General features: G+C 40.3%; 1 protein-coding gene across 1 annotated transcript in view; it reads right to left on the bottom strand.

Annotated features, from left to right (window-relative positions):
* Positions 1–229: 229 nt before the first annotated feature.
* Positions 230–14767, bottom strand: part of LOC109040198 (dynein beta chain, ciliary-like) — a 60611-nt gene continuing 46073 nt past the window's right edge. Inside the window, exon 5 of the mRNA XM_072297321.1 lies at positions 230–537. Within this exon, the coding sequence (XP_072153422.1) occupies positions 297–537 (241 nt within the window). The 3' untranslated portion in view covers positions 230–296. The remainder of the gene's footprint in view (positions 538–14767) is intronic.

The following is a 14767-nucleotide window of genomic DNA, read 5'->3' as shown; positions in this document are numbered from 1 at the left end:
TACCGGCTTTACCTCAAACTTATTTGTTGCACAGATCAGTGCTGCCATTTGCGAGTGGTATCTCAAACTTGTGTGTTGGTTGTTTTTGGTCATCATTGTCCCTGTTATCAGTTTTTTCGTTGGTTCTTCTCGGATTTTGGCAATCAACATGTAGGTCTCAGGTTTTTTCTTCGATTTTGTTTAATTTTTTAATTTATTTCACAACTGAAAATGGCTCAATTTTGAATTGGGCCGTCTCCGGATTTAGTATTGTATTTATAGCCTTTTTTCCCGTTTTTCCCCTTACTTTTTTCTTTTTATCTATTTCTTGGGCTGGTTCGTAAAAATGTGTGCCTGTATTTGTGACCCCCCCCCCCTTCTTCTCTGTTCAGAATGGGTACAATCCTGCGTCTCTTTTGCACAATACCTGCAGCGGTAGATGCATTTGCTGACAACGAAGAAGCATGGTCTTTGAGAACATCATTGATCTGCGAGACCCACTTAATGACTGTGCCCTCTATGGCTGTTTTAAACTGGAGGTCCACCGTTTCTCCACCACTGGAACACCGGAAAAAAATGAACAATCAAGTGCACATCAGGATAAAGTGGTGTAGTATACTTGGTCAGAGTGCATAAGCTGGCGTCTGCTTATCACCCAAAGTATGTACATGGGTGGATTCAAATAAGGGTCTAATTACGGGTTCTGTTTCCTCCCAAAAATTTTTTGTGCGTTTTTGGGCAAATCAAACTTTATTTTGACAATAATTAGGTGTAGAATTAGAAAATATAGCTTGTCGAGCTTAATAGTTGGGCTTAATCCCGAATTTTCACCGTCAAGTGTATTACTTCCCAAAATTCGCTCTAATTTTGCCTGATTGCCCAAATTTTCATCTCAGAGGTGAACTTTAATACTTTTAATTGAAAATTGAACACAATTTTCATAAAATCATCCACGAGCACTAAATTAAAGCATAATTGAAAACATGTAACCTTTTCATACGAGGGTCATCCAAAAAGTAAGTTTCCCTACCTTGTATCTTCCGAACGAAAAGAGATAAATCAAATCGGTAAAGAGGCACATATAAGGCATACTCTAAGCTTTAAAACAAGCTCAAGTTTTTGAAAATCGGTCAAGGGGTTCGCGAGTAAACTTAATTTTACTGAGACAACCTCCTGTCGCCGCGTGCCCACCTCCGGGGTCAGGATGCGCGGAGAGTCGATTATAGAAGACTCGGGTTATCGCCTCTACACATCACATCAACAAGAAATTTTAATGTTTTCATTGAGTAGGCCTTACCTTACTCTTTGACATAGTCTCCACATCTTCTTTGACATTTTTGGTATCATTACAGCAGCTTCTTCATGCCTTCCGCGTAGAAGCTTTCGCCTTGACTCTGAAACCAGTCATTGACAGCGATCTGTACCTCTGAATCGGTTGAAAATCGCTTCCATCGTGGAAGTTTTTCCGCTCGGGAACAAATGAAAGTCACATGAAGCTAAAGTACGAAAGTTTGAAGGATTGGGGGAAAATTTCCCTACGCAAAGCAACTGATTTGGGAGTGCAGATCGCTGTCAATGACTAGTTTCGGAGCCAAGACGAGATCTTCTACGCGGAGGGCGTCAAGAAGCTGCTGTAATGATACCAAAAATGTCAAAGAAGATGTGGAGACTACGTCAAAAAGTAAGGTAACTACTACTAACTACTAGTAAGGTAGTTACTCAATGAAAACTTTAACATTTCTTGTTGATGTGATGTATAGAGGCGACCCAGATAAGACATAATATTTTTACAATATTGGGCAAATATTGTCAGTACTGTCGCAATATTTACACAATACTGACAATATTTTGATAATATTATAATCAAAATTATTTTTTTAGAAAATATTTAAAGAATCATCATTTAGTATTTTTAAAAATAATATGTTTACCCAAAACATCATAAAAATATTTTCAAAATATTTGTATTTCAATACTGTAAAAATTTATATCGTGAGAGTATTTTTAAAATATCAGTACATATAATATTTATATTCAAAATATTTATTATATATTTTAAAAACATTTTAAAAGACAGTAATGCATTGGTAAGTATTTTCAAAATATTTTGAAAATATTTTAAACAATAATACTGCTATTCAAAATATTTTTAAAATATTTTCGATATCCTAATCGGTATAAGTCATCATACTAAATGCCTGCCCATAACGAAAAGTATTAAACATAATAAGGCTTAGATTTAAGACGTAGCTCAAATGTGTTCTTTCTGAACAATTATCCATTATTTTCAACCTTATTATTCATAAAGGTTATTGCAGTTGTTGTCAAATTTAATATAATATAATATAATATATATTTTTTTGCCTCCCAAGAAATTGTTGAATTTCCACCTCCTTGAGGTCATTTTCAATGTATTTGCGCGTGATCTCAGTTTATTTCTTTTTTTGTTTCGTTTGTAGTTCATGTACTGTTGTGAATATTATCATTGAATGAGAATGTTATCATTCATTCACATCTGGTTGTTTATTTTTTATTTTTCAAATTTCAAATGAAACATTTAAATTCAACTGAAGAAGAAATTCTTGATCTCGTGTGCTTATTGGTCTCCTGTAGAACTTGCACTTAGTAGCTGTGCAGCTGTGAGATTATGGCAATCGCATTTGCATAGTCTTTATGAGGAAGACATCAAACTGCAATCAAGTGCAAAATGCATCTCAGAATGTCGATGAAAAATTTAAAGAGAAAAAAATAAATAAAATAATAGAATGGTGGAAATAATAGAATAGCAGAGACAAAAGAAGAGAAATAAAATGAAGTAAATCAAATTAATGATAAAATGAAGTCAAAGACTAAACTGAAGTAAAACATTAGAGGGAGCAAGGAGATGAAGTAAAAAAACTGAGATGAAGAAAAAAATAAAGTATAAGGGAAAAAACTAAATGAGGTTAAAGAATAGAATGAATTTAAAGAATTAACTGAAGTCAAAAAAATTATGATGAAGTATTAAAATAAATTACAGTAAAACAAAACAAAGTAAAGGAATAAGAAGTAAATAATTAAAGAAAAAAAATGAAGTGCTTGAAAAAAAAAAAAAAATAGAGTGAAGAAAAAAATAGAGTCAGCAAGGAAATAAAACAAAGTAAAACGATAAAATAAATTTAGAAAATATAGTAAAGTAAAAAGTAAAATAAATACACGGACAAATCCAGGCAGATGGAAAATATCCTAGTTGCCCGTCCAACTCGACGTTAAATACCGGTTTTAAGTCACCAAAATACATCGTCTAGTGAAGCTCAATCGGTAGGGTCGTCGGTTAGTGTTAGGTAGGTCCTGGGTTCAATCCCCAAGGTGGATGAAAAATTTCTAATCTGCAAAATCGATTCAATAACATCCCAGTGGTTTCATTATTTTTATTTTTCATGGTTTCTAAAATTATTTCCACAATTAACCCTTTTCCACCATCCCCTAGCTGCGAACCCCTAAATTGATTCAATATTGGTGTAGTATTGTCTCAATATTGATATCCAAATACTTTCCCTTTGAAGTACTGGCACAGTATTCTCAGCCAAAGTATTGGCACAGTATTTATGCCAAAAGGAAAGATGGTGTACGATTTTAACATTGGCTCAATATTTAACCAATATTGGCCGAATGTTTGCATAAATACCAAAACAATATTGTTTAAATATTGGCTAAATATTCCTGTCTTATCTGGGGATAACCCGAGTCTTCTATAATCGACTCTCCGCGCATCCTGATCCCGGAGGTGGGCACGCGGCGACAGGAGGTTGTCTCAGTAAAATTAAGTTTACTCGCGAACTCCTTGACCGATTTTCAAAAACTTGAGCTTGTTTTAAAGCTTAGAGTATGCCTAATATGTGCCTCTTTACCGATTTGATTTATCTCTTTTCGTTCGGAAGATACAAGGTAGGGAAACTTACTTTTTGGATGACCCTCGTATTTTGCAGAACTAAAAAAATTGAGAAAAAATTCATCCGTCGTGAAAGATATCTGAAGCTTACTCTGCTTGTCTTTTAGACAGTTCCGTCTGTTTATCGAAATACGCACTGTTTTCACGAAAGAACACGAAAAGAAGCTTTTATTTCTTGGAATATTGCAGTATAAAATGGATCAAAAACACCTAATTTTAAAACTTCGAGTAGGTGTGTACCCGCACTCAAAAAAAAAAAACAAATGTTACTTTAAGCTTGAGCAAGCTTGATTCAGCATGACGGGCGTCTTAAAAACGGGTACAATCTAAGAGCATGTTACGGGAACATAATCAAAAATGTTGAAGAAACATGATAGCCGTCATGTTAAATCAACACGATAGCCGTCATGTTAAATCAACATATCATCCCATCCGACGTATCAAATTTTTCCGACTTTTTCGGGATTTGAACGCGGGACCTATCTATTACAAGCGGAGTGTTCTACCAACCGAGCCATCCGGGCTTGTGGTTCCGAAAGACGAATTTTAAGTGTTTCCATATCCCACTGAATTACTTTTTCCTTTTTTTGCCGTCTAAGTTGTGTGAAATGCATACCGCATCAGATTGTTAGATTTTTCTTTTTTTCCATTCACTATTTACGAAAAGGAATTTACATAATGCACCATATAAAAATTAACAATTTATCACGAACTATTTTTTTCTCCTCTAACAACGATGTTCACTTTCTTCAGTGTTTCCGATTGCCATTTTTATTCTTATTTTATATCATGATAATAATTAATAATTAATAATATAAATAAATCAAACAGTGAGAATAAAAAATATAATCAAATAATTAGAAACGTATGATTCCAAGAGCTTTAACCACACGAGCGAAAATGTTTTTGAACGACAAATAATAAACTATCATCAACTTAAAAGTAATTCTTTTTGTTTCATGTGTAAGTATTATTACCATATTACCATTTTTTTGTCATGGTGAGCGTTAATAGCGTTATTCGAGTCGATTTATTTTGTTTCCAAAAGTGTCTTAATTGTGTTTTTACCTTATCAATTGGGTATCCAGAAATTTTTTTAAGTAAATACTTTGGGACGTATTTCTTAAGAGACTTTTTCAGAATGTACCAACGAATGGTTTGAAAAGAGTAATAGTACCAGTTCTCTGAATAAAAAAATAGGTATGCTATTTTTAATTTGGACGTTACTCGCAGTGAGTAGACAATCTTGTCTAAGTGTCAAGACTATCGAGTCAGGTGGCTTAGATGTCTAGCTTATGAAACGAAATCATGAATAGAGGGAGGGAAAGGGTGGGGGAGGGAGATGAGGAGGAGGAGGGAGATGAGGAGGAGGGAGATGAGGAGGAGGGAGAGGAGGAGAACACGTCATCCCCCTTTTCAGTACGTAGATGATGTTTCAAGAGCACCACGGTACTCCTGAAACAATATGAAAGCAAATGGTAACATAACACTGCATATCGATGGTGAAACTACCAAACCACGTATCTCGGTTTGCGATGTCGCAGACTTCCTGTCATACTTTATTTTTTAAACGGAAAACTACTTAACGTCCAGTCTTGAAAATTTCAGTGATTTTTCCTCTTTAAGCGAAGAAAATTCTGTGAAAATTTCAAGCAATGATAATGATTTGGTCTGCTTCAAAAAAATAAAATGCGAGCGTAGATTTTTAAACACCGCAAACGAGATACGTGGTTTGGTAGTTTCACCGTCGATATGCTAATTCAACAAAATGTTAAATGTTCTTTCAACCAAAGGAATGGTAAAACAACATGTGAAATGCAGTTTCAGTCTGACATAATGCTAAATTTACAAGAATTTGGTTGAATTAACATGCGTAATCTCACTCGAATATTACCGTCATGTTGATTCAACATGACAGGTACAAGCATTCTCGGTCATGTTGATTCAACATGACGGCAAATGTAGAATTAAGTCAAACCATGTTGGGTTACGGGGAGTGCAGCCTATATCAACATAATTTCTGTGATGTCATTTCAACATGGCGGTTAATGTTACTTCGACATTTCCTTTTTTTGAGTGCGCTGAAGTGGAGATAAGGCCAGGAAAAGTTTGAGGAATTGAATTAACATATCAATTACACTGATCAACTTTTTTTTTAATTTTCCGAAGATTTGCCAACGGTTCGGGGTAGATTTTTGGAGCTGATTCTGAAGAGCACCTCCACTTACCTGTATCAGTTCGATTCATCCCGGGAAAGTTCGGAATTTTTCCGGAGAAATCGGAATTTTCCATAAAATTCAAGCTTTTCTATAAGAGCCAATTTTTCGGGAGAATCTGTGCACGATGGAAAAAACCTAGGAATATTTCGATTTCGTAGCCTAAGATACCTATAGGAAACCATGTATTGCACCCCTATTAAAATTTCCCTTCTTTTACTAATACCAAGGTTTTCCAGTCCAGTTTCATTAAAATCAATTAAATAGTCACCGAGATTGCATTTAAAGGCACAGTCGCCGTCTTAGATTTTCGAATCTTGGAAATGAAACTAAAATTTTCAGTCTCCCGTTAAAAAATATCTATGGGTACCACGTTTCACTTTAATCGATTGATTAGGTGCTGAGATAGCATTTTAGGCCACTTCCGCCATCTTGGATCTTCGAATTTTGAAAATTCGACTAAAAATTTGAGTTCCCCATTGAAAAATACCCCCAGATATCACGTTTCACATCAATTGGTAGAAAAGAGCGCCCACATTGCTTAAACAAGCAAGTCTCAGTCGTAACAGTTTTCCACTCTGTCCCGCTAAAGTGGGACAGTGGGACAGGATGGATACATATGGGACCGAATGGATCGGGACAGGATGGATATAAGCTGTTTTTTAAGCTTATCTCTGACGGTAAAGACAATTTTGGGGGTTTTTCACGGAATATTTAGTAGCACATCCTAGAGTATCGGAATAAGAAAAAATTTTCCCCAACGCACACTTAGAAAGTATTTTACGAGCTGATATTAGTGTGTGTGTGTGTGTGTGTATGCTTGACGCCCTGTTGGTTATCGTGTATAGCATTTTGTTTTGTATTGTTAATGGCGTCAGTCTTGCACAAAAATTTGCGAATTTCAAAATTTTTGCCATCTGCGTCGTGTGAACTATTCAGTCGAAACAAAAAAAGTCGTTTTTGGAAATACCTCAAAGTTACGGCAATCGTTTGGAGCTTGTTACAGCGTTGCCGTGTCTCTCCTGACTGTTGCTGACTGTTGCTCGGGACAATGATTCTAGCGCATAAAAAAGTTATTGATGGAGCAAGAAAAACATTGACGTATTTTTTTTCTCAAATTCAAAAGCATTACCTATCACCTCCGATAAAGCTTTCTCAAGTAATCACTCTAGTTATGCTGCAACATCGATATAAAGTCAAGAACCAGACACGGGGGACATGCAAATTTGGGACAAATGTAGGCAATTTGCACATTCAAAGTTCTCCTAAATTTTTATTTCAGTCCAAATAAAGTGGAAAGTAGTATGTAATAGTCAACAATAGCTTAAAAAATGAGAAATAAATTTGATCTGCCCATTTTTCTCAGATTATGACGATTAAAACAGCTAGGGACACCAGATTAGACGCTCATTTGAATTCACCCACATATTGATCGTTGGTTCAACAATGTAGCTTCAAGACACCCGTTATCAGAAATCTAGTTTAGAATTATGTACCTCTACGATTAATCAATGTCACTAAGAATGTTGAGAAATTAACTTTAAGTGACTTTAGGAACAAGGCGGATAAGAGCAGTATTTACTTGTTCGAGAAACATGTGTTTAAAGTTTCGCATTTTCTGGCTCATTGTGGCGGAAAGAAAGTTCAAACTGATTTTCTAATGATTAAAAATTGGATTTAGTTACAAAATTTTTCACTGAATGAGCATTATGACAATTTTACATGAAATCGTTAGAATTTCAGTTTTTTCAAAAACTGCACTTATGCGTCTTGTCCTCAAAGCCCCTTCATTGGCGTTAATGCTTTAAATTTGGTAGATCTTGGCTGAAAAATGTGAAACATTTTTGGTTTGAGAAAAAAGCGCATTTGATTGTGCATGCACTGAGGAAGCTATTAAAACATATTTGAAAGCTTGAGAGTTTAAAAGATTTACAAACACACACACCCTCGCCCACACACACACACAAACACCCTCACCCTATAACAAACACACATACACCCTTCCTCCCTCACCAACACGCACGCACACACACCCTCATATATACATTTACTAGCCGTGATAAGCTCGCCGTGGGAGCTCTCACACCTACTCGGGGAGTGCCCCTGGACCCCCGGTTCCTCGCTTCGCGATGAACTTGCTACTCGCTACGCGAGTCTATACCTATGATATTAATAATAATGAGAAGGCAACTTCTTCAGCATTTTGGCCACGGCCGCCATCTTGGATTTTGAAATTTTGAAAATCTGACCGAAAATTCCAGTTTCCGTCGAAAAGTATACTCGCTCTCACCAATTTTCACGAAAATCTGTGGAAAAATACTCCCTAAACCTGAAAGTTCGTCTGTAATACTGTGACGTCATGCGACAGGATTAAACCTATTCGGTGCGGTGTCCGTGAACAACCTCGTATCCCCAATGCATCACTAAAAAAAGTAACCGGGAAGATTTGCCGAAAATCTCGGGAGAAGGAACCGAGCCTCCCGTGCCCAACCGGAAGACCGTAAAAGTCCGGTTATGGTCACCGGGTTGATTCGGAAAATGAAATTCCGTATCTGCCTGGTCAAGCACCTCGAGAATCTCGGCGATAGAACCCGAGTTGACTCGGCGAAAGAAGCCGGGGTTAATTTGGTGAACGGTCCCATCGCACTCGGTAAGAGCACCCGAGTTTTGCCGGGCCCAGCTTAGGTGTTAGTATGCACCGCGTAGCTGTCGGTGGGGAATTTAGCGTGTCGCATAAGACCTTGGGTCGGGGCCAGATCGTCAATATGACAACTGTTAACGAGCCGCACGTGGTTTCGTAAAGTGAGATCTGTCCCCCGTTGCTGGGTCCCAGCAGCTAGGAACGGCATCGCCGAGGTCCGTCCTCAACACCCGCTCAAATCCAAAATCCATCCAGGGGGAGGGGGTGTACGATGCGCCCCGCGGGCAGAGGGATCTCATCGGAATACCGCCTGCGGGGATCGGCTCTAAATCTTATCTCCGACGGGGGGGGGGGGGGGCAGCCGTGCTCTGGATTATCTGAGCCCCTCACAGCCGTCGGGCAAAACAAGACCACGCGATGACCGGAGCTGCGGGTAAAATGTCGGTCGACAGACCCTCCAGCCGACCTGCATGGTTTTAACTGCTACCGTGGCTTGAGGCGGTGGCCATGGGCGAAACCCGTCTAGTCAACCGTCTGAGTCACGTTAGTCCACCGTCTGCAAGGACCCTGGGCCGAGGACCCGAAAATGGCCCGACGCCTAACGGGACCCTTCCCTGCCCTGTCGTTTCGGCGGGGGACGGGTCACACCTCAAGGCGCACTGGCCGGGAGTCGCATCGGGATCGCTTTGCGGGGCGTGCCTCACCGGCGACTCACCTCGCCCGGCCGGCCGACGGCATCAACCGACGGCCGAGTTTGGCCTTTGCCCAAAGGAATCCTGCGGCGTAATTATTGAAATGATATCGACTCTTTGTCACCACTTTGTCGTGTCGCAACATCGACTGAATAGTAAGGTGAAAATGGAAATCTTAGCACAGTAAATTATCCAACAGCGTTGCATGATAGTGCAGAAAGATATGAATTAAATTACAGTGTTGTATGGTGGTTATTGCAAAATATGGCAACGGTGTACAAAATAGAGGATTGTATGTTGCCACTTCAATATACGAGTTATGCAATGGTGTAATTTAGCCCCTTCAATCTGCAGTTTATGCAATGGTGTATTCTTCAAGATGGCGGTTATGAGACAGCGTTGCTTGACGGTGTACTGAAATAAATGATTTAATTATGGGTGAAATTTCGCAACATCGAATTTTACAGTGTTGCTAGATGGTGCAAGAAATTAGTTGATTTGTCGAAACAATGCTGTTGGATTGTACAAAAAATTCGGATTTTCGGACTTGTAAAAATTTCCGGCATCGATTGACCGTATCCTCCATGATGGGTCTGGTATCGGAGACTGGAGAGGAGGGTCTGATTCGGGAAATTAAAAAATTTTTCGGAAAATTACCCTCCTCCGATCCGCCGCGCACCAATGCGATTCTTTTACACTGTCAAAGATCAGAAAACTGTACGGACCGAATTTTGATACGACTTTTTGTTTTCGAGATTTCGGACTTGTAAAATTTTGGCGGCATCCACGATGGACCATATCTTACATCTATGGGCCTGGTATCGGAGACTGGAGAGTAGGGTCTGATTCGGTAATTTCCATTTTTAGTAGAGTGCGCTTGGAGATGCGTATCGGAACCTTATGTTTTGGGAGGAGCAACTGGGATTGGATATTGCAATGTTTAGTTTGATGAATCATTTCTGTTTTTTGTGTGGAAATTTACTGTAACAGTTTTGTCTAATATTTATACGAAATCCTTACTATCAATCCAACTGTTGTGACTCGCGTCCAGACCCAACCATTTGACAAAGGTCTAGTTTTTCTTGCGACGCAGAATTTTCTCCACCAGCAACGTATCCTTATAGTTGGTGTGTTGGAGTTCTTCCCGGTAGAATTTTCCTTTGATGAGTGTATCGTGCGCGTCTTTCAGATCGTACGTGATCGGAACGGTCGGATTGACACTGACAATCTTGAAAATTTCTGTGCTCCAATTCGGTGTGTATCCTTTCTCGAACATGGCTTTGAGTCTCGAAATCTGGATGTGATCACCGACTTTCAGTTTTCGTCTGGCTAGACGTCTCTTTTTAATTTTACTCAGCGGGGGTCCACGAAGCTTTTGCAGGATCATCGGTACATCCTTTTCGGTAACATCAATTGGTTTCATCCCGATGGTGCGAAGAACGCTCCCGTTTTATTCATCAATGCTTGACATTTGGAGTTGTAGAATTCCGAGCCCATATCGACTTGTAAATGTTTCGGTGACTTTCCGGCTGTTTTGAGTACGCGTTGCAGGGCATAAGTGACATCCGTGGCCGTTTTCGATTTGAGCGGTTCGGCCCACGCCTTTTTCGAGCACGCGTCGATGACGGTGAGGAGATGTCTGTATCCTTTGTTGACCGAGGCGTACGGTTGCATCTCGACGAGATTGGCTTGCCATAAATCGAACAATCTGAGAATCCGTACTTTACGACGCGGATACTTTTGTCGTGCAGGTTTATGTTACTCCTCAACGATCCCACGTTTATCTGCTGACATGATAATTACCGTCAACGTCGTCGTCGTCCGCTCTCTTGATTCAAATGCTGTTTCGATGCTACTATTTTAACCAGGCGATTGTAAGATTGCTGAAGTTGGTAGATACGCTCCAGACAGTGTTGACCTAATTTCATGGTTTCCTTCCACTTCCGTTCGGACCATTGTTTGTTCACCGCATCCTCGTCGCTTTCGGGATCTTGCACTTTACGAATCCGTCTGTTCGATACGGTATTAATTCCGTCGGAATCCAGTGAGAATCCGTCACCTTTTGGACCTCGGCGGAATTTCGATCGGCCAAAACCGTCATTGTGACTCTTCGCACCACTATTTTCCTCTCGCTCGATTCACAACCTCTAATTGACTGATCCTATTTTCCAGTCGTGATTATTTCGTCTCGATTCGTTGCATGATACTTTTATATTCTTCCATTTTCTCAAAACAAAGCTGTGTCGAATTCATAACTTCCGTCCACCTCGAGTCTGTCCTTTGTATGTTCACAGCGTCGGTATCCTCTTCGGGATCTTGCAATTGTCGGATCCATTTGTTAGATACGAGATAATTTCCGTCGGGATCCAGTAATAAACCGTCACCTTTGGGACCTTGCTTCGTGTTGCGAACGTAAGTCCCTTCCGATCTTCCAAACCGGTCGGTGTGACTCATTTTTTTTTTGGGGGGGGGGGGGCGGAACCTATATTTAGTGGATGTAATCCGCTTCGCGAAGCTCTTCGAAGATACTCAGAATTTCACGTTAGGGATCGGTGTGACCAGCTTGTTTCGAAGCTACAAGTAAAACGAGACGTTGGACTAACTCGTTCGGATCGTCCCAATAGACGAGTTCCCGTTTCGCACGATGAATTTTGATACCTGAGCCTTTCTTCAATTTTTTACGCGGTGACTTCCTCGTTGATCTCAAAGTCGATGTAGCGAACAAATGTTTGATGAGATCGCGGTATTTACGACTGCGGTTCGACTTGGGTCTACCGTGTGGATGATTATCCCAACGATGCGCATTGGTGAGCGTAACCACTTGTTGGAATTTAGCGCGATCATCTGTTGTATTATTACGCGGATGTTTCTTAAAAAGGAGCTCCAAGAACCCGGGTGTCGGTTCGAACACCTCATCACCACTGTCCAAGATTAGGCGTCCGTCCGAATCGAAACTAATTGTTCGGTTTCCGATAAGAAAGTTTCCGTTGATTGCTTTCCGCACACCATACGCAGTATCAATTTGTTTCGAATGTTTCTCCAGATCGTCCAAGTAGAACTCTACGTTCGGGGCAGTGTTCGTGTCTCGAGAATCGACGTCGTCTTCAGTGCAACCCGTTGTTTGTTCTTTATCCGTTGCGTCTTGGAACGATTCATCATCATCATCATCATCATTACCATCATCGTTTGAGTCGTTATTATCATCACTGTTCATACTTTTTGGTGATCCGTACGAAGCAAACAATTTATCGACGAACGTTGTTTTATCTTTCGTTTCCGATTTTGAAGGTTCGATCTTGGTTTTCTTTTTCTGAGGAGCAGTGACAAGTCCCGGAGTTGTCGACACAGTTTTCTGCAACGCTGCGAGCGGATCTGTCAACGGTTTGAAAACATTCTTCAACGTCACCTGAGCGTCTGCCTCTCCGGTGCGAATGGCAATTAACTTTCGTTTGACACCTTGACGGATTTTATCGATACTACCGTATTTCTGAGCGATCGTCGACAACGAACAGTTATCCATCTTAGTCAATATAAGTATCGAAACAATTCCGGTACCTTCCCTCGTTCTTATTACCATTTTTATCGATGTCTAAAAACCCGTACGTGTTGTGCTAGCACACCGAGCAGATATGTCTGAAATCTTCGAACGCGAAATCTGTGTTGACTTGATCGTCGTAGATGTGTCGCAAGTTTGTATTGTCCTATTGAAAAACTACGAGCAGGTTAGCGTTATCGCGAATCAATTATTTCGGTATGCGAGAATACGTTTGACACAAGTAGAAACTATTGACCGAGCTGTGCCTTCCCATACTGACAAGTGATGATGATTGCGTGTTAACCAGTTGTTTGTTACAACGTCTTTAGCCCTAAATTTGCTGCTTGGGAACGGAGGTTTGAATAAATAGAATTTAGTTTCAGTACACTCCATATCCACCAGACCAAACTCTTTGACGATGAATTTTCCTTGGCTCCAAAAACCTTGTACATCGAGACAAGCCATCGTCTTCTCGATCCGCTAGTTACACGTTTTACGATTTTTAAATTCGAGGTTTCTTAACCGATGGTTCTCTAGAATTATTTATACTATTAATACGAGGTCGTTTAACTGCGAGGATTTTTCTCAACTCGGTCTCGGCTCCGCAACTTTCATCCACCATGCAAAGATTGTTGAAGTCACGATGACCCCAAGGACGAGAACTCACTCCGTCCTCTAGAATATAGCTTTTATCGTCTATTCCGGAGAGAGTTCTTTTTGTAGTTTCGAATGAATATAGTTTATGTTTCGGTGCCCCGATCCTTCGCATTTCGGCGCTCATCCTGGATTCGGGTCCCTTTAATACGCTAATTAAGTTGTTGAAGTTTAAAGATCTTAAAGCCCCGGATGACACTAACTTTGCTCTTTTTTCAATTTGATTGTCTGCGAATCTGTACGCGTACATCTTGTGTCGCAGCGCGACGAACTCGACCATGGGTCGACCCGCTGTTTCATCTTTGAAAGTCCCCATTACTTTTCGGTTGGTCGCGAAGCGACATTGGTGTCTTCTGGGAAGTTGGAGGTGTCGTACATGTGTAGGTCTGACATCATATCATCGTAGACGTTCGGTGTAGTCAACTCGTAAATGAACGAGTGCGTATCCATATAGAGAAGTTGAACTTGGTCGGGATCGTACTTCTTGAGCATGTGATTATAGTGAAATTGATACATACGCACTTTACTTAGATCTAATATGGAAAGACCAACTATCATTGGTCCGTCTATGACCTCCTCCTGTCTTCGTAAATGGATCGGTACTAACTCTTCGTCGAAAAATGTGCGATCTATGAAATCGACCCGTGCGATGGCTTTCAGTATCTGTCTGCTGTTTGTGCCTAATTTTATATTCTTTCTCTTCAACGGGTGTTCGATAAATTTTCCGTAGCAAGCGTTACTGCATAATTTCAGGAGCGTTTGGTCGGAACGGATTCGTAGCGTCCCGTCTCAACCGGGCGTTCGGCTCGATGAAGGGTGCTAAGAAAGGAGCCTGACAGAATTTGATGGCCCAGTTGACGCGCAGGAGTTTTAATCCTTGACCGAGCGCTTCTTTAAGCGTAACATAATGTATTCCATAGTTGGTTTTATTAGCCAGAGTCGTCAATAGTTTCGTTGATTTCCTCGCTCCCGATGGTGGTATTTCGTTCCTGCACAAGAACGGAAGGTTCAGCCCTACACCTACAAGAAGAACGTTGCGGTGAACTTCGTAAGGCGAATCCTTGGCCTTTCTCATGTAGGGTTCCGAGAAGGAGTCATAAGAACCGGGAAAAAGCTGCT

Source organism: Bemisia tabaci, chromosome 2, assembly GCF_918797505.1.
Source record: "Bemisia tabaci chromosome 2, PGI_BMITA_v3".
Classification (NCBI taxonomy): domain Eukaryota; kingdom Metazoa; phylum Arthropoda; class Insecta; order Hemiptera; family Aleyrodidae; genus Bemisia; species Bemisia tabaci.
The sequence above is the reverse complement of the archived record's forward strand: the minus strand, read 5'-3'. Positions and strand labels throughout refer to the sequence as shown.